Below are 24671 nucleotides of genomic sequence, written 5' to 3' on the forward strand. Positions count from 1 at the left end.
TCAGCATCCCTTCCAACACTACAGTTCTATGATTCTAAGAAGCAGAGCCCCAGTCTGTTTCATCAAGGTGGAAGCAAAGAACAAAAAAACCTCACTTGGGGCCACCCCCAACACAAACTCAGTCATAAACTCAAAGAGGCGACTTGCTCAGCACGCCGGCTTCCATATGGAGCAACAGCCAGTTGAGATTTCTCTTGCTGGCTCTTTTTCTTTGAATGCTTCCAGACAGGGGCTTAATTTGCAAACAGGTGGCTGGCAACAGGGTTTTTTAAAATAAAAATCCAGATCAAAAGGGGGGGCAAAGGGGGATATAGGCTAGCATTATGATGCTGACAATGTCTTGGGGATGCTGCAAAAACACTGTGTATGCATGAGAAGCACCAATCTGATAACCAAACACCCATCTGGAAGCACCCTTGGACTCATCCAAAAGATCCACACACAGCGAACTGCATGGTGCTCTTTATTTACCTTGCAGGTGGCAGAGCTGGGTCGATCCCTGTAGGGATTTGAACCCGTGGTTCCAAGAAGTCTACGTATGCCAGACCCTGATGCTTAGAGCTTAGAGCCTCTGTGGCTGACAGAAAAGACAGTGAGGGTGGAAACTTTTACACACGGGTTCAGGAGGAGAGGCAGGAGTGCCAAATGTCCATCTACTCAGGAAACTGAGCAAGCCCTCGCCTCCCCTGCCCCACTCCACTTCCAGCCTAGAGAACACACTAGCCAGCAGCGGCCAGGCCCCTCACCTCCTGCGTGACGGCATCAGAGGAGGAAAGCATGCGCCGGCGCTTCACAGGGGACTTCTGCTGAGATTCCACAAACGCACGGTACGTCATCAGCTGCAGCTCATAGTCCTGACAATGCAAAAATGGAAACATGGGGGTTTCAGTTCCCAAACCCCACATTTAGTACTGCCACATAAAGCAGAAAATGAAAAACAGAATCCCAAAGCAAATTGAGCAGGCGTGTATAGGAGAGATTCCTTGGGATGAAGGGCATTCTTGAAAAAGAAGTAATAAATAAACCAAAGATGCCACACAGTGCCCTTGTTCACATGTAACGCAAAGCCACACCATGGCTTAGCATGAATGAGGAAACATGAGGCCTCCCACAGAGATCGCAGTGGCTTTGTTTTGCTGCTGTGCTATGCTGAGCTAAGCTGTGATTTGGCTTAATGTGTCATCTGAAACCAGGCTACTGGATTTAGCTCTCCGGACAAACCACAAGTTGTAAACCATAGGATAAACATTAGTTAAAGTTCTAGGTTTGTCTGCGGAGAGCTAAACCACAAGCCCAGGTTCAGACAACATGCTAAGCCAAACCATGGCTTAGCAAAATACAGCACAGCAGCAAAACAACTACAGAGGGACACAGGACATGTGTTCTCCCCCCTACCCAGGAGTCCACCTGCTCAATTGTGATTCGGCTTAGCATTACATGTGAACTAGGCCAATATGTTCTCTCTGTATACCTATTATTATTATTATTATTATTATTATTATTATTACATTTTCCATTTTTCTGTTCACACATCTTGTTTCCCCCACATACAATATTTCTGTACAGACTTCCCAACCTAGCATTCCATGGCATTCATAATAAACCTAAATTTGCTGCATCTCCATTTATTTATCCACCCTACTTTTATCCCTTCTAGACCATTGTTGTAGTTGACTGCTGTTCATATGCCGTATTGGCCCAAATATAGGCCGCACCCACAAATAAGCCGCACCTTTAAAATGGGGGGGGGGGGAGAAAAAAAGACAATACCCGAATATAAGCTGCTCCTTTAAAATTGGGTTACAGGCTAAAAATTGCTGCGGTTGGTAGAATTGTAACTCCATGCCAATTTAAGCCTTTGATCTTGCAAGTTACCATACAATCACTAAAATCGCAAATCACTATTCAATTGCTACAATTCCACAGGCACTCACACCCATAAACGGCAAATGAACAGTCTCAAACTCACAAATCAGCAATAAAATATTTTTTTGTTCCGTTTCACCATATGTCTGTTTCAGCAGCAATATAAAACCCAATTTTTGTAAGGTCACGAATTTAAGCTGCACTTTAACTTTTCACAGTCGGAATTTGGTAGGGAAAGTGCGGCTTATATTCAGGCCAATACGGTAATTACCACTACAGTCGTACCTTAGAAGTTGAATGGAATACATTCCAGAAGTCTGTTCGAGTTCCAAAATGTTCATAAACCAAAGCTCCTGTACCCAATCGGAAGCCACAGAAGCCCTGTCGGACGTCTGGCTTCCAAAAATAGTTCTCAAACTGGAACACTCACTTCTAGGTTTGTGGCGTTCGGGAGCCAAAATGTTCAAGAACTAAGCTGTTCGAAAACCAAGGTACGACTATACTTGCAAACTGATTTTAGCATCATTTTTTTTTAATACTCCCCAAAGCTTTCCATTCGCCCTTTGTCTGTTTATGTCCAGATTACTTATTTTGGCTGTCATATTTGCAAGTTCTGCAAATTATGTCAATTTTTAACCACTTAAGTTGTACAATAAAAAAAAGGAAAAGAAAATGATGGTTTTGAAAAGGTTTTTGATCAGATCCTCCCAGAACTCATGGGATAACTTTAAAGAACCCACATATCTCTTGTGGTTTGGTTATTTGCATTTCAGATAACCATCTAAATCCGCCTTTGCCAATTTGGTGCTCTCCAGATACAATTCCCATCAGACTCAGTCAGAACAGCAATCGTATTACCTTGACAGCAGCTGAGTATTGCTGAGATAGTTTCTGACACTGGTCCAGTTTGGCTTGATTTGCCTCTATTTCAGCAAACAGTGCCTTAAATGCAAGAGAAAAGCAATGTTAAAATCACGGTGACAAACTGGAAGGTTTATCTGCCCTCTAAGAAGGTTTGTTCTCTCTGTGTTCTCTTTCCTACAGATTCACATCACACCACCCACACACTTCACTTAATTACTGTGTTAATTATTCCAACAAGAACATCCCTACAGTTATCAGTCAGTCACTGAGCTAGGGACACCCCCGCCTTCCTAATTTACGGTTCTTTTCCTTCAAAAAGCCATAAGAGACAACCAGTTAGATCAGGTCAAAGATCCATCTAGTCCAGCATAGTCTTTCCCAGATGCATCTGGGAAGCCAGCAAGCAGGACCCAAATGCAACAGCTGTCTTCCCACACAGATTCCCAGAAACTGGTATTCAGAGGGATAGCTCAGTTAGTAGAGCATGAGACTCTTAATCCCAGGGTTGTGGGTTCATGTCCCCCTCTTGGGCGAAAGATTCCTGCATTCCAGGGGGTTGTACTAGATGATACTTGTAGTCCCTTCCAATTCTATGATTCTATTACTAGCAGTCACTAATAAACTATTTATTAACTGCTTTGTTCTCCACGAATCCTAAAGCTTATGAATTTTAACTATGGCTTTGCATTACGCACAAACCCAGCGCCCTTCCTTAAGCATGGTTTATTTGGTCACTCCCACCCTCAGACGCTACAAAGACATGAGGCAAGAGCAGCTGGAAAGCAAAACAAACTCTGGAGAAACAAGCCATGAATTGTTTGATCATCGGTAGAATAACTTGTAGTTAACCTGTGATTTGTTAAGCAGACCATGGCTTAAGCAACAGTGGCTTTGTCCGGGCCTTACCATTTGCTGGCTGAGTTGCTCTGAAAGGACCCTGCTATCTTCCGCTTGTCCAGGTTTCATCAGTTCCTGCTGCGTTGTGGTCTCCTCAATCCATTGGATTAGTGCCCCATGACAGTTCCGGTAATCACTCAGTACTTCCTCAATACTCTCTAGCTCTGATCGGCTGTCAAGAGATGAAGAGGAGGAAGAGAAAATGCGAGAGAGATAAAACTATGAGCCTGAAGTTGTATGAACAATATTGCTTTGATGTAAGAACAGTTTTGCTGTGTATGGCATTTTCTAAAGTAAAAAAGAGAAGAAAAGAGGATAGGTCCTGCCCTGTAGAGGCTCGCAATTTGGGATGGTTTACTAAAGACCTGGAATGGTAGAATCCTGCAAGATTTGGCACTTACAACTTTTAGATGAGCACTAAAACAACCTATAATTCCAGTGGCAAATCCATGTTGGGTAACTAATCTTTACCAAGAGCCATATTTTGATCTGGTGACAGCAGCAACACTGGCATCTACCCTCACTCCTTGCAAGACTCTTTAACCCCTTCCTGCCTTGGAGAAACGGCAACAAAAGCTTCTGCAGAACTCTTCTCTGTTCTCCTGTGCAAGAACTGGCTCATGTCCTTCTCAAAAGCAGTAAGATATGAGGTACGGGTAGGCATTATTTTCTCTCTTTTGTTTTAATATTCCTTTATTTTAAATCATTTATTACCCAAGGAATCCCAGAGCAGGATACAGAAAACAAAAAGGGAGTAGCTGGCAGTTGCAGTCTGAAACATTTGGAGGGCAACAAATAGAAAAGTGTGGATTAGCCTATCAGTGAGAAAGCAGTTGCCCAGAGGTGGTTCTTCTCACCGAGTCTCGATCTGTAGGCTGACCCTCTGCCAGCGATCCCAGAGTTGGCTCCCTTTCTCCTGATAGCGCTCCAGGTCCGGACTGCGCTCCTGCTTCAGACGGTACAGCTGGTCTGTCACAACTTTAGCTCTTGCCAAGTCATCTTCCAACATAGCAAAGACATTCCCCTTATCGTTCACTTCACTGATCCATTGCTGCAGCATTAAAAATGGAGAAAGAGAGAGAGAAGCGCTGATTGAGAATGACTGAAATAAAGAATAGGCAGGCTGCAAGAACCCATCCTCTAGCTCAGCCTTAACCAACCTAGTGACCCCCAGATGTGTTTGGACTGCAACTCCCATCAGCCCCAGCCATCACTGCCATGTTGGCTGGGGCTGTGTGGAACCGTTCTGCAAAATGTCTGAAGGGCACTAGGTTCACAGTGCTGTGAATATTTATTTATTAAGGCTTTATACTACTCTTTGTTCAATGAACTCGGGGCATATTATTATATTGCTAAAATGATAAATACATAATCATTTCAATCAACACACGTTAAAAAGAACTAAAAATACCACATCTGTCTAGAGAGTGATTACAAAGCCAAGCATATAAAAATAATAGGACATTGACTCAGTTCACACACAATGCTAAGCCAAAACAGGCAAGCTTGTGGGCCTCTGGACAGGTGATTGTGGTCACTCTTCTCCTCCTCCAATCCTGCCACCACCATGTTGCCATAAGCTAAGCCACAGTTGGGCTTAGCATTACACCCAAACCTGAGCTCATGGTTTATGTCACTCTAGACAACCAAAATCCATAATCAAGTGTTGTTCTACGACTTACCACTTGTGGTTTATCTGGGATAAACCACAAACCTGGGTTCAGACGTTATGCTAAGCCAAGCCATGGTGAAACTCACATCAGTCCGGCAGCAGCAGCAGGACCAGAAGAAGAGCCAAGCAGCTGCATTCTCCCTGGAAACTTGCACCTTTGTGCTAAACTATGGCTTCACTTAGCAGTACCTGGTCACTGAATTCACATAACTGCCAATCCAAGTCTTTCCCTTCAGGCCTTAAATTTAACTGCAGCTTATTGTTACAGGGATGTGACACCTGTGGCCCTCCAGATGTTGGTGGACTGCAACTCCTCTTGATCCCTGACTGCTGACCATGCTGGCTAGGGTTAATGGGAGCTAGAGTCCAACAACATATGGAGGACCACAGGGTAGTCGCCTCTGGAATAAAATAATGTTTGCATTGTTTGTTTCAAGCTGATGCATTTGTAAATACCTAACTTCATTTACTGATCTTAAAAGGTATTTGATTAAAAAAAAAACTATTTGGCTCAAGGAGGGTATGTACATTTCTTCAATACACAATGGCTTCTTGTCCACCCACAGAATGGCTGGGAGATCCAAAGTACATCTGTTGAAGCAGGCAGACACTAGAGGGCAGGAGATGCAAGATGCTGTGTTCATCAGCTTGGCACAAGCCAGACTCACTGCCAAGAGCTATCAGCATCAGCCTGAGGAGCAACATGGCCTGAAAGGCACAGCTGTTTTGTTTGCTGTTCACCATCAGGCAGCAATAAGCTTCATCAGGACAGTAAGAATTTGCAGCCACACGAGACAGGCATCTCCCCACCCAGAGGACCCAGCTGGTGGAGGGAAAAGCTTACCTGTAATGTGGCTCGGTGAGACTGAATGGCACTTAGGTCCGCAGGCACAGCCTCCTCCTGGCTCAGTTTAACCTCATACCCTTTGACCAAAGACTCAGCTCCTTGGGTATTACGAATGATAACATCCACAGTCTTTAACCTATCAGATAAAAAAAGGGAAACTTCACTTCCTGAAACTACGATAAGCTTTTATTTGGTGGCACATCAGCATGCTTGTATCTGGCCAAGTGGGTGGATGTCATCGCAACCTAAGGGGCTCCCAAAATGACTGCCACTCCTGGCCTCCCTCCTTCACTGCAAGTACATACAAAATTAAGATCTGCATCACTTGAACTCAACATAGATCTCAGAATTCTAGTGTTGCTAGACTATTCCAGTCAGAAGCAACTGAAGCAACTGGCTTTGAGAAAATGGAATCCAGTGGTCATTTCCTCTGGGAATTCTCCAAAAATTACTGGATTCTAGGGGACTGAATAAGCCCCACCAAATGCATTCCAGGGGATTGCATAAACCACTCTTTATGTACTAGGATGCTAACAGCCAAAAGGTCTCTACATTTTACAGAGTAACCACAGCAGAGCACACACTCTGTATGTAAAAGCTTTCAGGTTCAGAGTCAGTACTGAGCTAGAAGGTCTGTGTGTATGTTCCTATCATACAGCAACAACTGGTTCCCTCTCTTGGCTTGATAACAAGACAGCTATAAGAACTCACTTGTCCAGATAGATAGTTGAGAGCCCGTAGACATGGTCCATCTTTTCCACCAGTAGGTTAAGCTCAGAACGAAGGTGTGGGGTGCTGGTTCCCGTTGGAGACTTGTGCAGGAAAATAGTGCATCTCTCAGAAAGTTGCTCCATGTCGTCCTTCAAGTGATTCAAATCTTCCTTCAATCTCTGCAGAGACCAACAGGTGTTAGTGAGCAAGAGCACAGATGCTGACCTTTCATGCTACATATCTGCCTTCACAGCAACGGTCAGCAGGGGCAAGAACTAAGCTGGGGGATGTAACAAGTCAAAGAAGGGACTTTTCAGTCATACTGTCCAAAATCTGGAATATTCCCCGAAGACTATAAAACACCAACCTCCTGCTCGGCAAGCCGGAAAGTGTTTTCCTGCAGGGCGTCCCCATCCGTTCTTGTGCTGCTTGGCGTCCGGATGGTGCCCACCAGACGCTGTTCACACTCCTCCAGGTGAAGCCGAATATTCTTCAGCTCAGAGAGGTATGTCCGAGAAGCAGTCTCATCTTTGTCCTCTGTACAACAAAAGCAAAATAACTGAAATCTTCCTCCAGCTGTTTCATGTGCTCTGATGTGGGTCAAATACTATTGCTGTTTGGAAGCTCAATAGAAGCTCCATGTTTTGCATGCAGAAGGCCACAGATCCAGCCCCAGTCCCTTGCATCTTCCATTAGAAAGGACCTCAGAAGATAGCAGGGTTGGGAAATAAAGGCCTTCATCTGCAAGAGACCCTGGAGGAATCACTGCTGGTTACAGTGGACAGTGCAGTGTCATGAACCAAACCTTAGAATCTGCTTTGGAGGACTGTATTCAAGGGGAACACCTTGCACATTTGACATCCCTGATTTTCAGGGTTATGAAATGTGTAGGGAGCCTTCCCACGTACAGAAGGTGCCCTCCACTTTGCAAGGGGTACAGCTAGCCTGCTCATCCCTATAGCGCCCCTCAAGTGTTTATTTTACTGTCAAGTAAAACACCTGAAGATGGCTACATCTAGGTGCAGCTGGCAAGTTAATGTGCAAGAAGCTCCTGCAGCCAATTAAAAGCTGTGGATGCCTTTGGGCGGGAAGTGATGCTGGTGCGGCTTCTGGGCACCACCCCTTCTCGCCCCTTCCTTCCTGCTGAAGTGGCCGAGTGGGAGGAAGCGGCTGAGCGGGAAGGAAGTAGCAGCGGTGCAGAGGCTGCCTCCGCTGCCCAGGTCAGCGGCATCTGGGTGCTGCCCCTTCCTTCCCGCTGAGGTGGCTGAGCAGGAGGAAGCGGCTGAGCAGGAAGGAAGTGGCAGCAGCGCGGAGGCTGCCTCCGCCACCCAGGCCAGGCCAGCGGCATGACAGAGGACTCCAACACTGCCGACAAGGCTGAGGCGAAAGGGGCATTGGCGGGGGGGGGGGCTTTTGGGAGGAGATGAGTCCGGCCCCCCACAAGGTCTGAGGGACAGTGGACCAGCCCCCTCCAGAAAAAGTTTGCTGACCCCTGGGCTAGAAGCACAAAATAAAAAGTTAAAACCAAAACCAAACCATAACCTCACCTCCCACAAACACCTTTAAAAGGCCATAGAATATTTAATCATCTAGGCCAGGCTTTACCAAGCCCAGAGCTGATGGAAGGAAGGAGGCACTAGGCTGGCAAAGCTAATCTAGGCTCAGACAGCTTACCATTTTCCATTGACTGCAAAAGCTGCTGAAAGTGCTCCTTGCATGAGTCCACATCCTCCTCTAGGCGCAGCCGATCTGTTACAGAGAAGAGCTCCGAATCCCGACTGTCCTCCAAGAAATCATCGTAGTGCACCTGCAGGCTCCTCATGGTTTGGTGACATTCCCCTGGAGCCAGGGCCCTGAGCTGTGAGTTGCACACACACAAACACAAAGGGGACATGTTCACATTGAGGGAGGGCTAAGTGAAGATGAACAACGCTTGGAGCCACAGGCCAGTACAATCAAAGGTGACGAAAATGGTAGGCATTGTTTTTTCTCTCATTGCTAGCTCCAGTCAAGCAAGTTTTGCAGGTGTTTGTTGCTTTAAGCTGGGAAATTCACAGAATCATAAAATTTTAGAATTCTAGAGTTGGAAGGGACACCGAGGGTCATCTAGTCCAAACCCTTGAAATGCAGAAACCTCAACACATGCCCCCCACATCCAATTAGAAACCATACTGGACTCTATTTAACTTTGCAAAGGTGCTAGCAATGTTATTGCCCCCTCAGAAGGACATGCGTGCCTATTGGCCAGTAACTGTAATGTCACTGGAGACAAGCAACACACAAAAGACCAGCTCTGAGTAGGAGGCAACATATGCATGAAACAAATCTAAGGCACCTTCCTTGCTTTTGATTCACATGGATAAAGAGTCTTGTGGCATCTTATCACCAACAGACTTGTTATGCCATCACTTTTTGTGGGCCAATCCCTACTTTGGCAGATAACACAAAGTTTCAGGTATATGGTGAAATGGGGCTTAGCCCACAAGAGTTTATGCCACAATAAAGTTGGTTGGTCTTTACTAACCCAAAGTTGTTATTGTTTTTGAAGCAACAAAGCGGCAGAGCTACCTCCTCTGCAATGTATTTGTTTGAGCTGGCTTTGGCTTTCAGTGGCCAAGGGAAGAATAGGGGTGATATTTGTGTAATGGGGCTATTATATGAAGAAGAAGTGGTTAGTTATCATTCTATAATCTTCTAAATTCAGGAATTTAAGCAGGATGTTCTTTTTGGTTATGCTGTGAAGTGACACTATATTGGTGGGATATGAAAACAACTTCTTATTTTATTGGGCTGGTTTTATTAAAGAAAGTCTTTGGTTGCCAAGGGGTCTCGGCCTCACCCCACTGTACATGTAATTCTTCAGTCTTGTATTATTATCCAACCTTACCTTCCCATTTCCTCCCACCACCTTCTAACTTCCTGTCCAGCTCCACCCAATCAGGAGGCCACTTTTACGGTTAGCATGCTTTAGCTGTGCACACCCTTATCTCACTGGCAAGCATCACTCTGGGGCTTGCAGTATTACCTTCTCCATATTCCAGCTTTGCACCAGAGCAATGTCTTTTCTCAAGTAGTTCCAGGAAACAAGGCTCTTCATATTTACATGGAGCTGGTGCCACAAGGCCATCACCTTCTGGTACAGCTGCTCCACCCTACAATTGGAAGGCAGTTCAAAATTGGGAGTCTGCAGCACCATGTGGATTTCAGCCTTCTGAATTATGGTATATTATGCTGTATCTACTCAGGAAGGCCAGGGGGAGCAAGTCTCCGTCCCGGCATGGGTCAGGCAAAGACAGTATTGGAAATGTTGTTCTGACATGGTTCAAAGCAGCTCCTAATATCCCAAGCATATTCAAAAGGTAAATGCAACCTCTCACAAAAGGCAAGAATTGAGCAACCACTCCCCATTTCCTACATAACACTTTTAGAAGCCAGCTGACAAACTTCAGACCCAGAGGCCACATGTAGCCCTTCAAGCTGGCTTTCAGGATCCCCCCCCCAGGACACACCCTCCTCATCTACACCCCTCGAGTATTTTTACCTGGCTGAAATAAGTCATTGAACCTGGATGATACTTCTTGCTTGGCTGGCTGGAGGATAGAGAGGGTTGTCTGGGCATGCAAAGCAATTTGCCTACTGTAAAAAGACAACTTTCACATTTGTTGCTTTGCCCACTTTTGCCTCCTGCCTCACCCAGGATGGACATGTGGCCCCTGGAATGTTGCCCAGAATAAATGTAGCCCTCAGGCTAAAAAAGGTTCCAACTTGCCCTGACCCCTAGGCTAAAGAGCCACGGCAAAATCATAGGCACCAACTTCAAAATGTTTGATTGCCTGGGAAGTTTTCTGGCTCTGGGAGAAAGAGACAGATGCTGTACCCATCTGGCCCACAATGAGAACTAGAATCTTCAAGGGGCAAAAGGTATGATCTTAGGTTTCTGTACGCTTTGCCCCAGTAGCTAGATTTTGTTCCACACGTAGAGCTCTGTTGAAAACTATTCCTTTCCACAAAAGTTTATGTTACACATGCCAGCAGACCCAACCCCCCAGCAAATTGCTGCAAACATTTTGTTTTCTTTTGAACACACCTACAGAACCCCCAGGTCAATAGGAACCCTGGCACTGCTCAAGGGAAGAAAGATCCCTTTACCTGCTGGCCACATCAATGGCCTCTTTGTTAGGAGGGGGCACCAAGAAGCAAACAGACGGGACCATGGCCTCGTTTCCAGTAGGGCTGATCACTTTCCACTTGGTTCGCTGGGAATTGTCTTCTAGCACACACTCGTCATTCTTACAGATGGTGATCTGCGTGGTCAACAAAAAGAACCCTGGTCCAGTAGATGGTCAAACTGTCACCCCTTGTCCTCCCCACACCGCTTTTCCCACAAAGTGATCCTAGGCATCATGTAGTCCAGGGGTGGCCAATGTGGTGCCCTGCAGATGTTGTGGGCTGTAACTTCCATAATCCCTGGCCATTGGCCATGCCTGCAGAGCCTGATGGGAGTTGTAGTCCAAAACATATGGAGGGCATCATATTGGCTACCCCAACATACAATAAGCCCACATCTTACGCAAGGGTTCAGTTTCCGGGTTCCAAATACATAAAGCTAGGAACCCCCTGAATCAGGTCTCCTGCAAGGTGGAGGGCTGTTTCCCCGGCTTTCGATTGGTGGCACAAGGGCTCTGGGATGCTTCCAGAGCCTTTATGCCACTTTCCCAAAGCCAGGTAAGCCTGCAAACACAGTTTTACACAGGTGGGAGGGAGTATAAATAAATAGAGGGAGGAATCATAGAGGAAACCCACTCTCCATCTATCTATCTATCTATCTACCCCACCCATGCAAAGACTTGCAATTGGACTTACTATACTCCAACCTCATTCTGCAGCTAAAACACTCTCAGCAGAAGCGTCTCCAACTATTCTTCACCATCTCAGAGGAAGGAGATGCCAAAGACCCCCTAGTTAGTTTCTTACAGGGTGAAATAGGGCACTTGAAATAAAATTTCGCCCAACTGAAGTTAAGTGTTCTTGACTTGGGTCTTCTTACCAATGCTAAATCGAAATCTAAGTGACCCCACCTCTTCCCTGCAACCCTGGCATCCATGCTTGAAGAACTGACTCTCACCCTGACTTCCATGCATAAACAGCAATATTACTGGGCCTTTGTACAACATTTTTTAATGTTGAAAGCATTCCATGCGTACATCGCATTCAGATGCCAACATTAAGAAACTCATATTTTCTTCATGGTATCTAACAAGCTATAATTTCCCATGTTGTTTAAGTCTGGTTTGGTTACCTAGTTTCGTTAACTAGCCCTCATTACAGGAAAACAAAGTTTAGTATAAGCTTCAACTGGAAGCTTAAAACTGCAAACCTGAAGTTCACCACTGTTTGTTCTGATAAAGCTATACCAGTATGTTCTCAAATTCACCCAAATTGTCACAGTAATCCTTATGTCAAACACTGCAATGTATCAACATCATCATCGCTTTGCCTATGTATTATCTTATACCATACTATCTCAAGGCCATCACTGAACACTGGCTTTGAAACCTGAGAGGTTCATAAATTCAAAGAGGAAGAGCCTGGATTTAAACTCACAGATTTCTGATTTAGGGAATAAACAGAACACTCAGAATCCAAAGGAAGTTTCACGTCAGCTGTTATCAGCTCACCTCAATTTGGCGATAATCACAGATGGCCTTCACAGAGATGGTGTTCTGCAAAACATGGTCAGGGTTTCGTGGCTTCAGCTGCACGATGCTTTTGGACCTACCCACCAAGCTGGCAACAGAACTCTTGGACTGGATCAGCTGCTCCTTTTCATCCTGTCAAAATTAGAAAGGCAAGAAGGATGGATGGAACAGAAGGGCAAGGGCAGGCAGGAGAAGAATGGCCAGAAACCTCATGCCCACACTGCCCTCTGAGGAGCTAGCATTTGGTCAAGGGAAATTTGGGTTTTCAAGGGCAAGCATAGGTAGGTTTGTATGTGTGTCCATGTCTTCATGTGCGCACACACACTCATTTGCAACTTCTCCAAGCAGAAGTGGGAGTAGGGCAGGGAGTACAGAGACAATCCATATTTAATACTATTCCAGGCAAGAGGACCAATTATCTCCAAGTCCTCCCTGCCCACTCACCCCCCGCCACTCCGAAAGTTGCATGCAGAGTTAAAACATTACTACTAGGTCCAAAATTCAGAATTATCTGCAAAACAGTGAACAGTGCAACAAAGCCCAAACCCATCATTTTTCACTGGGAAAAAGAAAGAAAAACTACCTGGATTTTTGTAAAAAGGTGAAATAAAAGAAGGCATGAGAACTGTGTGAAAAAGATTGTTCAGGTAGTTTCAATGTATGTACTTAAGCAATTTTAAACCTGATAGAAAAAAGAAAGCTGGGAAATGATGTGTGGAGAGAGAGAGAGAGAGAGAGAGAGAGAGAAAGAAAGAAAGAAAGAAAGAAAGAAAGAAAGAAAGAAAGAAAGAAAGAAAAGGTTTAAAACAAGCTACCTTCTCCTGTCCCAGGGGAGCATGGTTGGAAGAAATACAACTTTAACTCATTTATTCTGGTAAAGGAAGCGTCTCACACATGGGCCAAAGCTTTCCCTTTTGACTGCCTATGAAGAACCTTTGCGGCAAAAGCTGCCTCCCACGGGCTCTCAAGGTCTACAACTGAAGCAGTCCCATGTTTTTAGTCTGTCAGAACCATTGCAAGACAGAGACAGGCTCCACCTTGTGCTGATGCATCTCCCTTGGCTCAAGGAACCCATCTTCTTTTGCAGCTTTGGAACTGCAGTAAGATTAGCGGGTCTACGATGGAGCAGCCTGTCCTTAAGCTGCACATGCTGGCTCCTTCACAACGTCCACAGTAGCCTCCAGATCTATTACTTTTAAACTTGTGCACCTTCCTGCCTGAAAATCTGAGTCAATCTCCAAGTTGGGTCAATATCCAAGAAGATGCTGCTGCCTCTGCCACCCACAAATGTCCTCCCCACTTTCTCCAACCTGGTGCCCTCCATCAGCCGCAGCTGTGCACCTTCTCACAGCTCTTAGCTGCGATTCCTGAATTGTAGGCAGTTGGACTAGATGAGCCTTTGGGTTCCTTCCAGCTCTACAATTCTGTTTCATCCTGCACATGCACTGCCTTCTGTCTCCCAGCACTCTTTGTCTTGTACCCCCTTTTCCTCCTTTCCTACTCTCTCAATGCCTTTGGCCATAATGTTACTTAACAACAAACGGTCAAACCCTTTCCATTCATTGAGCTGCCCCACTCTTGCCAAAGACCCTATGCCAAGACCTTTGTCAGCAAAGCCTGCACTGCACTGAACAGCCCTAACACTTCACATTGCCTGCTCCTCTCATTCAAAGGTCATGGTGGCCAAATGCTTCTGCCTATTTCCCCAGTTGCTGTCAACCATCAAACACTGATATTTTGAGTTATATGGACAGGGGCTACAGCAGTACTATTTCCCATACAACTGCTTGCTCACGATGGCTGTATTTTACCTAGTTCCAGACAGCGGTGAAGACACATGCACGCTGAGGGCTGCTGCCAGTCAAAGGAGGTAACACTGGACTAGATGGACCAACGGGTTGACTCAGTGTAAGGTGGAAGAAGCTACAGCTCAGAGATAGAGCACATGCTTTGCAGGAACAAATTCTCATTGCCCGAAACTCTGGTGAACGACTGCCATTTGTGGTAGACAATCAGTGACAAAAGCCACCATCATGTGCTCATAGCAGCAGCAGCAGCAGCAGGAGGAGTTAGCAAAATGAAAATAAATAGCATGCTAGAGGTCACACTCAAGTAAGCATTTCATAGTGGGGAGTGGAACTGAAACACAAGGATAGTTAAACAATGCAGTTCGGGGAACATTTGAGAGGAAAATAGGCAGACTTTGAAAAGACGTGCACATTTTTTTTTACTTTTTAAAAAAAAGCACAGAGAAGTAAGCAATGTGAGATGCAATGTAAGCAAAATTACTGGGGGGAAACTTGAGGATTCTTGGATGCTATTGAGAGGGTTAGATCATCACAACAAATTGATGTATGTCAGACACTAAAGGATCTAATGGCTTCTTGATGGTACAAGCTGTTTGAGAGGCTGCCTTGGAAAGTGTGGACTCTTATTGTTAGGGATTATAATGCAGAGAATGGATGACCCGCTATCAGGGGTGCTGCAGCAGATGATCTCCTGCATCAGCAGGGACTGGATTCATTTACCTTTGTGGTCTCTTGCAACTATGATTCTGGTATAATGTGCCAAAATCTGTATGACCTTGAGATCTGCCCAAAGAGCACCCACCATGGAATCCTGGAGCAGGTCCTCCAGGCGTGTCAGGCTGGTGTTGCAGTCACAAGAATACTTCCGTTTGATGGTATCTTGGAGGTTCTTCAAGTATGTCTCTGAATCACGGGCATCACTGAAGAACTGCAAAAGCACAAAGACGTTTCCCCTTTGTCAAAATACCAGCCAGAGGTTTCTTATTGCATGTTTTATGAAAGAGCGGAATTTACTTGAAAGACTGAAAAGAAAGCATCCATTCAACTTGCTCAAAGGCATTTTCATCATGAAAAAGGAAGGCCAGTAACCAGAGAAAACAGCCTCCTTTGGGTTATTTGATTAGAGATATACCAGTATGGCTCATTTTGGACCTTTTTTCTAAGGAATGGAACATGATCAAGATAATTAACAAGTCTTGATCCTGATCCAATTCTGAGAAAACAAGCCCAAGATAAGCTATATTGATGCCTCTCTAATAAAGTAACTAAAAGGAGGATGTTTTCTCTAGTTGCTTGGCTTGGCCAGGAATTTGTACAGTCTGCAACCTCCATGCTGCTACCAAATCACACAAGCCAAGAACTGATTTACTCTTCTACTAGCAAAGCTTGAGATGGGTTGATTGTATGTTTTTGTATTGTTATATTTGATCCTACTCTGAAGTATGTTTAGCCTGGGAAGGAGGAGACTGAGGAGATACAATAGCCATCTTCAAATATCTGAAGGGTTGTCACATGGAAGAGGGAACATGCTTGTTTTCTCCTGCTCTGGAGGGTAGGACTCAAACCAGTGGGTTCAAATTACAAAAAGGGAGATTCTGACTAAACATAAAGAAAAAAATTCTGACAGTAAGAGCTGTTCGACAGTGGAACAGACTGCCATGAGAAGTGGTAGACTCTTCTTCCTTGGAGGTTTTCAAGCAGAGGTTGGATGGCCATCTGTCATGGATGCTTTAGCTGATATTCCTGCATTGCAGGGGGTTGGGCTAGATGACCCTTGGGTCCCTTCCAACTCTAAGATTCAACTATCACTTGCGATGAATAGCAGGATATAAACCTTTTAACAATTAATAAGACAAGAGAAGAAATATGGTGGAAGCAGAAGTAGCGAGGGAATAAGGGTAGTGTTCTCACTACCTGTTAGGCTGGGGTGGGGTTCTGTACTGCTCAGCAGCAGCAGCATTTGCGTGTCTTCTGACTCATAATGTGTCAATATCTAGCCTACAGTTACTCAAACATTTCCTCCTCTGAGAAAGAAGCTTAAGTTATGCTGCCTCACTCTCGGGGAACTTAAGCATTCCTTTAAAATTCTGGTGGGTGCAGGGTTTTGACCTTACCTTAGCATTACAAGGTCATGCAGGAGGTATGTGTGTTTTTCATTCTAGTAAACATTCCTCCAGCACTCTGCAGCCTCCCTGGCTGTCCATAGTTGCAGAACTGAAAAAAACCCATGAGAGGAGCTAATGCTATGGTGTCCTTTTCCTGGGTTTTAATGGAAGAACAAACACCCAGGGAGGCTTCGAAGTGCAGACCACCAGAGAGATGTAGAATGACATAAAAGACATTCATACACATCCCTAAACTCACCTCTAAAGTAAGGTAAAGGTAAAGGTACCCCTGCCCGTATGGGTCAGTCTTGCCAGACTCTAGGGTTGTGCACTCATCTCACTCTATAGGCCGGGAGCCAGCGCTGTCCGCAGACACTTCCGGGTCACGTGGCCAGCGTGACAAGCGGCATCTGGCGAGCCAGCGCAGCACACGGAACGCCGTTTACCTTCCCGCTGGTAAGCGGTCCCTATTTATCTACTTGCACTTAAGGGTGCTTTCGAACTGCTAGATTGGCAGGTGCTGGGACCGAACGACGGGAGCGCACCCCGCCGTGGGGATTCGAACCACCGACCGTACGATCGGCAAGTCCTAGGCGCTGAGGTTTTACCCACAGCGCCACCCTATCAAGGATAGTGTAAGAAAATCCCTGCACCCTATCCTTGAAATTATCACACATATTTCCTCTGCCATTTAATCATTTTTGAATGCCATTTCTTTTCTTATTAATTGATGGAGAATGGCTGAAAAAAAAGTGGGAGAAATTTTCAACAGGGCATTAGTTTTGCCTTCATGAGTTAACCGCTGATGTGCAGCCGCGGAGAACTCCCTGTACCTGAAAGTAAGCTGTGTTCTCCTTCACATGCTGATCCACACACAAGCACAACTGCTTGATCCACTGCCACTGGGTCTGCACTGCTGCACTGTATGCCTGTGAAAAAACAAACAACAGACAAAAGAGCATTTTTTGTACAATTGCATACAACAACTACAGCCTGCTCAGACCTTTGCTGAATTTGCATAGGTATCACCAGTTTTATTCATGCCCATTGTAAGACCACCCTGTTTGGATGAAGGGTAGTCAAGAAATATTTTAAATAAAGTAAAATTGGCCACACAATCAAGGCTTATGTTCAGGAATACAAGAAGGGGCAACTGGCTGTAACAAAAGGCTTCAAAACAGCTGTTTTCACAAGGCCCTCTTGTCATGCCAACTCACACAAAGAGGTTTTAAGCTCTCTGCCTTGCTTACCAGGCAAAGCTCGCTCAGTACACCAGCTCTGGGATGCTCTCACACAATCCCATAGGGCTGACTGAGTTCCCACAAGATCTCATGCAACAATACCCAAGATTCCAGAGTTGGCATGACAAGAGGGCCTTGCCCAGTAAGCAAGGCAGAGAGGTGAAAAGCTCTTTTCAAGCCAGGAAAACCTTGTGTGCATTTAATCTGTGCAATTTCAACCAGCTAGCCTTCAACCATGGAAGGTTGAAAAGGCACAAATTAATGTGCGGAAGATGCAGTCGTACTGAAATACATCAAGATATCCTATGAAGTTGTCTTGCATAACACACAGGTTAAAGTGCTCACAATCATAACACCAAAGCATGCCTCCCTCCAAGCTATCTCTTACCTCCACAGTCTGCTTGGCTGGGTGATTCTCCAATGACAGTATCTCAGCTGTGTCTTGCAGGGAGCGAAACACATCCTGTTTCTCCTCTAGCTCCATTGTGAGCTCCTGCATAGCAGAAACACAAAGAGGACCAATAACATTCACTATAGCAAAATCAGACAATAGGTTTGCCTCTCCGTTGGTAGGCATCACAGGAAGAGTGGCAGGAGGCAACGCAGACGTGCGGCAGTATTGGAAACCATAGCCATGAAACTTCACAGCAGGAAAAGGGAACTTGTGGCTCTCCAGATGTTGTTGGACTACAATGTCCATCAGCCATTGGTCAGGGATAATGTATTCTGGGACTTCCGGGTTGGCGCCATCGCCGAATGGCGGACTCCCTCCGAGCTCCGGAGGGAGCCTGCTCGGCAGGGGCTGGGTCCTACCGCACCGGCGACGCGGGGACCCTCAAAAACCGTGGGCGCTGAAACCCATGGACATGGTGACTCGGCTGGCACCTTTTGCGCCCCCCGACCCGCGAAGGAGCCTTTTTAAAGGCTGCGGAGCGGGTGACGGGGGGGGGTGCTTTGAGTCCTTCGCTTCCCCTGCCGAGCGAAGCCGCATGCCATTCGACGGAGAGCGCTGACTTCTTCTATTGAAAATCTGGACTTAAAAGAATAACCCGTGAGTAATCGGAACCTGGACTAAAAAGGGGGATAAATTTTTTAAAAAAATTCGGAGCGAGCGGGGGAGGCACAAAAAGGAAGTCAGCCCCCCCCCCCGTTGTAGAAGAGTTAAAGCAAAGGATTTGATAACTAAGATCGAGTGCAACCCTATTTTGACAAAGTTATTAACTTCGCGAGGGAAAATCATAAGACTGAGCTGGAGGAGAAAGGTGGAATTGAATTAAAAAGCAACCCCCCCCCCCCCGGAACCCTGGGAGCGATTTGTGAGAGCGCCGGGAGAAGAGAAATAGAGGTTTTGACAGCTGTCAAAGAGCTGTCAAAGCGGAAGAATAAAATAGAGATCTTTGTTACGAGGACTTTGCCAGTTACATTTGTTATAAATTGGATACAAATTGTTACAAACAAGGAATAACAAGTTATTTTGACTGGTGGACGTGATCTGGAAGGGAATTTAGTTATTGCAATCCACCTAGAGGAGCCGAGGGACATTACAAGTATTGTTGGCGGGGAATTTGACCAGAACTTTCTATCTCCTGGGAAACTGCAGAAATGGAACACTATTTTGTCTACAGAGGTCTACGCACTAAAGGAGGCAATAGATTTATCTATTGAAGAATGAAAAGGACTTGACGTAATGTTTTGTTCTTGAATAACAAGCCTCTGCAGAGGAATTAGAAGCTTTTGGAATTGGAACATTTGTGCAGGAGAGCAGGGAAAAAGAAAAAAAAAAAGGAGGAGTGAGATCAACAAGAACAACAAAAATAATAAGAACTGGACAAAGTTGGAAGTGGGAACATTTGGGACATCCAGATTTGACAGGTTTAAAGGAATAAAATTGGAGCTTTCACTCCTAGATATAAAAATCTGGATGGAAGAAATGGGCCTTTTTTGAGACAGACTCCTTCCAAGATTGGACATTCGAAACTAAAGATGACTGGGAAAGGACTATGGTTTAGAGAGATGTGGGAACTCCAGGAAGATATCAGACGTTGAGGAACATTGGGAACGCAACCGGGAAAGGGGGGAGGGAAATTTGGAATCCAAAGGGCGTAAAATTATTATTATTATTATTTTTAGTTTTCTTCTAATGTAATCTGTATTGCATATTAAAGGGGGGAACTCGCGGAAGGGAACAGGTCGATTTTAGGGGATGGGAAAATATTTTTAAAATTGAGTCAATGATAATAAGTTTAAATTTGGGATAAGAACTTGTTGAAATTCTCTTTTGTTTATTTGTAAGAATTGGAATACAGGAGGGGGAGGGGAGGGGAAGTCCTGAAAAGATGTTATTGGGAAAAAGATTTTATGGAAAATCTTAATAAATATCATTTAAAAAAAAAAAAAGGGATAATGTATTCTGTAGATCAGCCATAGGCTGGCCACAGCTGTTTTACAGCCCCACTGCCTGCAAGAACTCTGAGCACTGAGAGCAATTCGCATTTGGGCAAGAATAGAAAATTTGGGTGTGGGGTGTGAGAAGGTTTAAATCTGTTCTCGGCCATGATGAAGGGGATCATCAACTCAAGGTGATTGAAGCTTCTTACCATCAAAGCCTTAAATGACTGGGAGGCTGGTTATTTTACGGAGCAATAGCCTGCTAAGCCCCAGTACTTGCATCCAAGCTAAGATTTCCCTCTTTATGAAAGCCTTTGGGCTTGATTTAGTTATTTTTTGAGTGTGGGGGTTGCTTCTCAATGGGGTTGTTGATACTACTACTATTAATTCATGCTGAACAGCATTTTTGTTGATAACACCCCACCCATTTTTACTATAAGCTGCTTTGGTTCAAACATATAAGCAAAGTTGGATATAAACTTTTAAGGTAAAATAAAGTTTTGAAAACTGACGAAACTCACTGGCACTATGGGTGATAGTCAATTATTATTTTTTACTCAGAGCAGACCTATGAAAATTAATGTACTCATTCATGTTCATTCATTTCAATGGGTCTACTCTGAGAAAAACTTAGTTGAATATCACCCAGCAACTTGACCAGGGAATTTCAAAAGGAAGCACAAGCAAAATAAGGCACTTCTGAGAAAATAAACTGAAACCTGTAAGTTTTCCTGAACACAGAGCTTAATTGAGAAATGTGGAACTCTGCCGCTTCCAGAATACAGAACACCATAGAGGCACTGCAAACACTTGGCCACATCCAGCCCCTCCTACTCACCGAGAAATAATTCTTCTTGGCAGCCATATTGGGATTATTGTCACTCCAGTCATACGCCAGCTCCTCTTCTTCCTTTTCATTGAGCCAAATTAGCTCAGTCGTCGCTCGAGACACAAACCCATACAAACTCTGGAGGTGGTGTAGTCGGAAGCTGGAGGTTTCCTGCAAAAAGACAACATACTTTGTTACATTTCCTGCCACTCTAGGGATTGTCTGCTTGAGGGCCTCCCAAAGGCTTCTGGCTGGCGACTGTGAGGACAGGATTCTGGACTTCAGGGCCCCCTTTGGCCTGAACCAGCAGCCGGGCTCTTCTGATGCTGACCACCCTCCTTCCCAGATGCCTTGTCAGAAATCCCCACACTGTCAAGTTATTCTTCAAACTTTTTTTTACATGCTCTCCTATTACATTTTACATGTGTGACTGCCAAAGGCATCATTTTTGTTGTTATTATATTGGCATGCTACTTTGTCTATTGGAGGAGAAGGAGAAGGAGAAGGAGAAGGAGAAGGAGGAGGAGGAGGAGGAGGAGGAGGAGGAGAAGAAGAAGAAGAAGAAGAAGAAGAAATGTATCTAAACGGATAGCCCTGGCAGCAGCATGACTTATCTGCTTTCTAACACAGCAATTACTGTTATTGTACCAGGGAGTGGGGACAGTATGATATTTCCCAAGGAACAAAGCAGAGGGAGAGACAGAAATGCAAGGCCTCTCCATTGGATCAACTTTAGGGTCCTCAAATTGCTGAACTCTTGCCATTCCAGCTGGTCATTACAAAATAGCAAAAGCTCAACTTATTAGTTACAAATAAGTTGTGCCTTTGCTATTTTTCCTCATTCTTTCCAATCCCCTTTCCTTTTGTGTTATAAATCTGAGGGCAGGAACTGACTTCATATTGATATAAGCCTTTCTTTTCTTTTGGGGAGGCAGTGGCAGCGGGGTGAAGCACAGGAGAAAAGTGCTTTAACTAAATCAATGAAAAGACTGCATAGCAAGTGATTCTTAAAAGGAGACTTTCTCATTCTTCTGCCACAGAAGCACTCCTTGAAGATGTGAGGTAGATTGTGAACCACAAAACAAGGAACAGACAAACCTTTATTTAAAAGAGATTGCACAGGAAGGGTTTCAGGCACACAGGCAAAAATTTTAAGCCTCCATGAATCAAGTTGCAATTTACAGCTTTGAGGGGCTTCCAACAACTTGTGAACTTGAATGAGGTTCCCTGACACTTTGCTGGCTACAGAAATCAACCCAAAATACAACTCACCATCAGTTTGCAGTACTGCGTCTCCAGCTTCCCCAGTGTCTCTGTGTAACTAGTGTGGAAATTCTGAGACATTTTACTCTTTAAAAAACAGGAGGAAGAGAAAATGAAGAGGATCAGAAGCAGCTCAAAAGTTACACGCCTAACTAGAAATGCACAGAGAGCTGGAGGTCCTATTGAAATTCTCTCGTCTCTTCCTTATCTCTCCACTTTCCCAAATCTTGCATGCATCGTAAAATATAGAATCACAGAATTGTAGAGTTGTAAGGGACCCCAAGGATCATCTAGTCCAACCCCATGCAGTGCAGGAATCACAGCTAATAATCCCTGGCAGATGGCCTGTTGAAAGCAGCACAATGAAGTCTGAGCACAGCAGACTTCTATGTGTCCCTTTTAGCCATGGAACTTATTCCCAATCCTCCTCAGGGCCCATTTTCACACTATCAAAACCCTCCACACACACAGACTGTCCCAAGATGTGTTTCCCCTTTGGAGCAGTGGTAGCCTAATGTCCCTGGACTACAACTCCTATAATTTGTGAATGTTAGTCATGCTTGCTGGGGCTAATGGGAGCTGGAGTCCAACAAATTCTAGAGCGCAACCCCTGCCTTAGAATGTATTTTATCCTTAGAGCAACACACCCCAGAGGCCCCAATTCAGCAACAACTGCATGAGATCTCCTCTCAGGAACATGAACTTAGTGGGGCAGAAAAGCTCAAGCTAACAAAAGAAATCTTGGCTATCTCTCTAATTCTACAGATTTATATTTTTGCTTCTCCAAAACCAAGTGTAAATAGCTTGCATATAAAGGCCCCCAGGCCACCTTCCCCATAAAGTTGGTGACCAGCTCCAAATGTTTTGGGCTGTAACTCCAACCATCCCAACCATCATGTTTGTGGTGGGAGTTGACATCCAAAGCATCTGGAGCTGAGTGCAAGCTAGAGAGGAAAAGGCTACTCTAAAGCAACTCCTTCCTGCAGCAGGAGGATCCTTCCTTCAAGCGAAAATCAGCTCCTCCTCCTCCAGTTCTTTCCTCCCACATTATGCTCTCCAACAACACTTTGCTTGTCTTCTTTGGAGCTGCTCTGGAACCTCCACGCCTTTCTTGATGTGAGCTAAACCAGTCTTGCCGCCCTTCACACCCCAGCCCAGGTGTCCCTGCTTACCTCATACATCCTGGCCTCTTTCACACTGGAGCCTAGGTCTTCCACACTGCTGTGGACATGGCGCTGGACTTCCAGTTGGGATTCTACACTTGGCAAGTCGCTCCCCCATTCAGCCCGCTCCAGCTTCATCTGAAACCAGCACAGAAGAGGCAACCTGTCAGCATTTCCCAGCTGAATTGTGGGCAAAAACAACAGCAGCTAACCGTTGCTTGCTGCAACCCAATTATTAAGAGGTAGAAAGCATCACACTCCTACCATGTCATGCCATTCTTCTGGAAACTGTTGTTTATCAAGAAATTCACCAAGGTGAACTGGGATACTAGCCCAAAGGTTAATACCCAAAAGGACTCAATTCTGCCCTCACAGTTGAAAGCAGTATGCCTCTGAATGCCAGTTGCTGGGGAGCACAAGGGAGGATGAGTGCTGTTGAATGTTGGTCCTGCTTTCAAGCTTCTCAGAGGCATCTGGTTGGCCACTGTGAGAACCGGATGCTGGACTGAACAGGTGTTTGGCCTTATTCCAGCAGGGTTCTTCTCATGGGGCTTTTTAAAAAATATGTAAATTAAGGACAGCTTCCTTTTCTCTGTCCCATTAAAAGAAACTGGGCACATGCAGTTAACTAAGTCAGCTTTGGACCGACCTCTCAAGGACACTCAGAGAGGCATTCGTGGAAGCTGCTCAAGAACATTAGCCAGGGCATAATTTAAAGCCAGTTTAAGACTTCCCTAGTCATTCCCAATGAATTGTCTGATGGAGGACTTAAAAGTTATAGTACATTTCACCCTGCTAAACCAGTACTGGCCAATGGGAAATGCAGTCCAAAACACCTAGGCAATGTCAGGTTGGCAAAAGACAGTGCAAACCAGGCCTCCTTAAACAATAAAGTGATTTAAAGAATGAATATTAAGTGATCACACCAAGCATTTGAAAACGTCATCAGTTCTGCCCACACAAACACCTCATCACCTGAATTATGTTTTGTTTAACATTAAACAACACACCTGCATCTCTTCCACCCAAGAGAGCAACTCGTACACAAACCGGAGGTTGCCCTCATCTTCGGAGGATGAAATGGCCACCAGCTCTGCACGGGTCATTGGCTTCCGGAACCAGGAGGTAGAGGCAGTGGTGGCTGTTGTGTGCGTTCCCTTCAGCAAGGGCTCAGCCTTAAGGTGCCTGGTGCTCAGGGAGGAAGGCTGGACAAAATCCAAGGAAGAAGGGGAGGAGAAGTGCCCCTTCCGATAGAGGTTAGTGCATTCCAGTCTCAATGTCACCAGTTCGTCCTGAAGCCTCACAATCCTGGGAGAGA

The 24671-nt window shown here is 45.1% G+C and overlaps 1 protein-coding gene across 17 annotated transcripts in view; it reads right to left on the reverse strand.

Annotated features, from left to right (window-relative positions):
- Positions 1 to 24671, reverse strand: part of MACF1 (microtubule actin crosslinking factor 1) — a 302261-nt gene that overhangs the window by 131125 nt on the left and 146465 nt on the right. For all 17 annotated transcript variants that reach the window (XM_079988578.1, XM_079988577.1, XM_079988586.1 and 14 more), the window contains 18 exons: positions 24364 to 24661; positions 23363 to 23491; positions 22200 to 22277; positions 20937 to 21098; positions 18099 to 18203; positions 17303 to 17398; positions 15167 to 15292; positions 12536 to 12688; positions 11007 to 11161; positions 9883 to 10009; positions 8532 to 8715; positions 7225 to 7394; positions 6858 to 7036; positions 6144 to 6282; positions 4485 to 4678; positions 3637 to 3799; positions 2725 to 2808; positions 747 to 854 (listed from right to left, as the gene is read on the reverse strand). In XM_079988578.1, the coding sequence (XP_079844704.1) occupies positions 747 to 854; positions 2725 to 2808; positions 3637 to 3799; positions 4485 to 4678; positions 6144 to 6282; positions 6858 to 7036; positions 7225 to 7394; positions 8532 to 8715; positions 9883 to 10009; positions 11007 to 11161; positions 12536 to 12688; positions 15167 to 15292; positions 17303 to 17398; positions 18099 to 18203; positions 20937 to 21098; positions 22200 to 22277; positions 23363 to 23491; positions 24364 to 24661 (2650 nt within the window). The remainder of the gene's footprint in view (positions 1 to 746; positions 855 to 2724; positions 2809 to 3636; positions 3800 to 4484; positions 4679 to 6143; positions 6283 to 6857; positions 7037 to 7224; positions 7395 to 8531; positions 8716 to 9882; positions 10010 to 11006; positions 11162 to 12535; positions 12689 to 15166; positions 15293 to 17302; positions 17399 to 18098; positions 18204 to 20936; positions 21099 to 22199; positions 22278 to 23362; positions 23492 to 24363; positions 24662 to 24671) is intronic.

This window comes from Podarcis cretensis (assembly GCF_951804945.1).
Source record: "Podarcis cretensis genome assembly, chromosome: 8".
Lineage (NCBI taxonomy): Eukaryota > Metazoa > Chordata > Lepidosauria > Squamata > Lacertidae > Podarcis > Podarcis cretensis.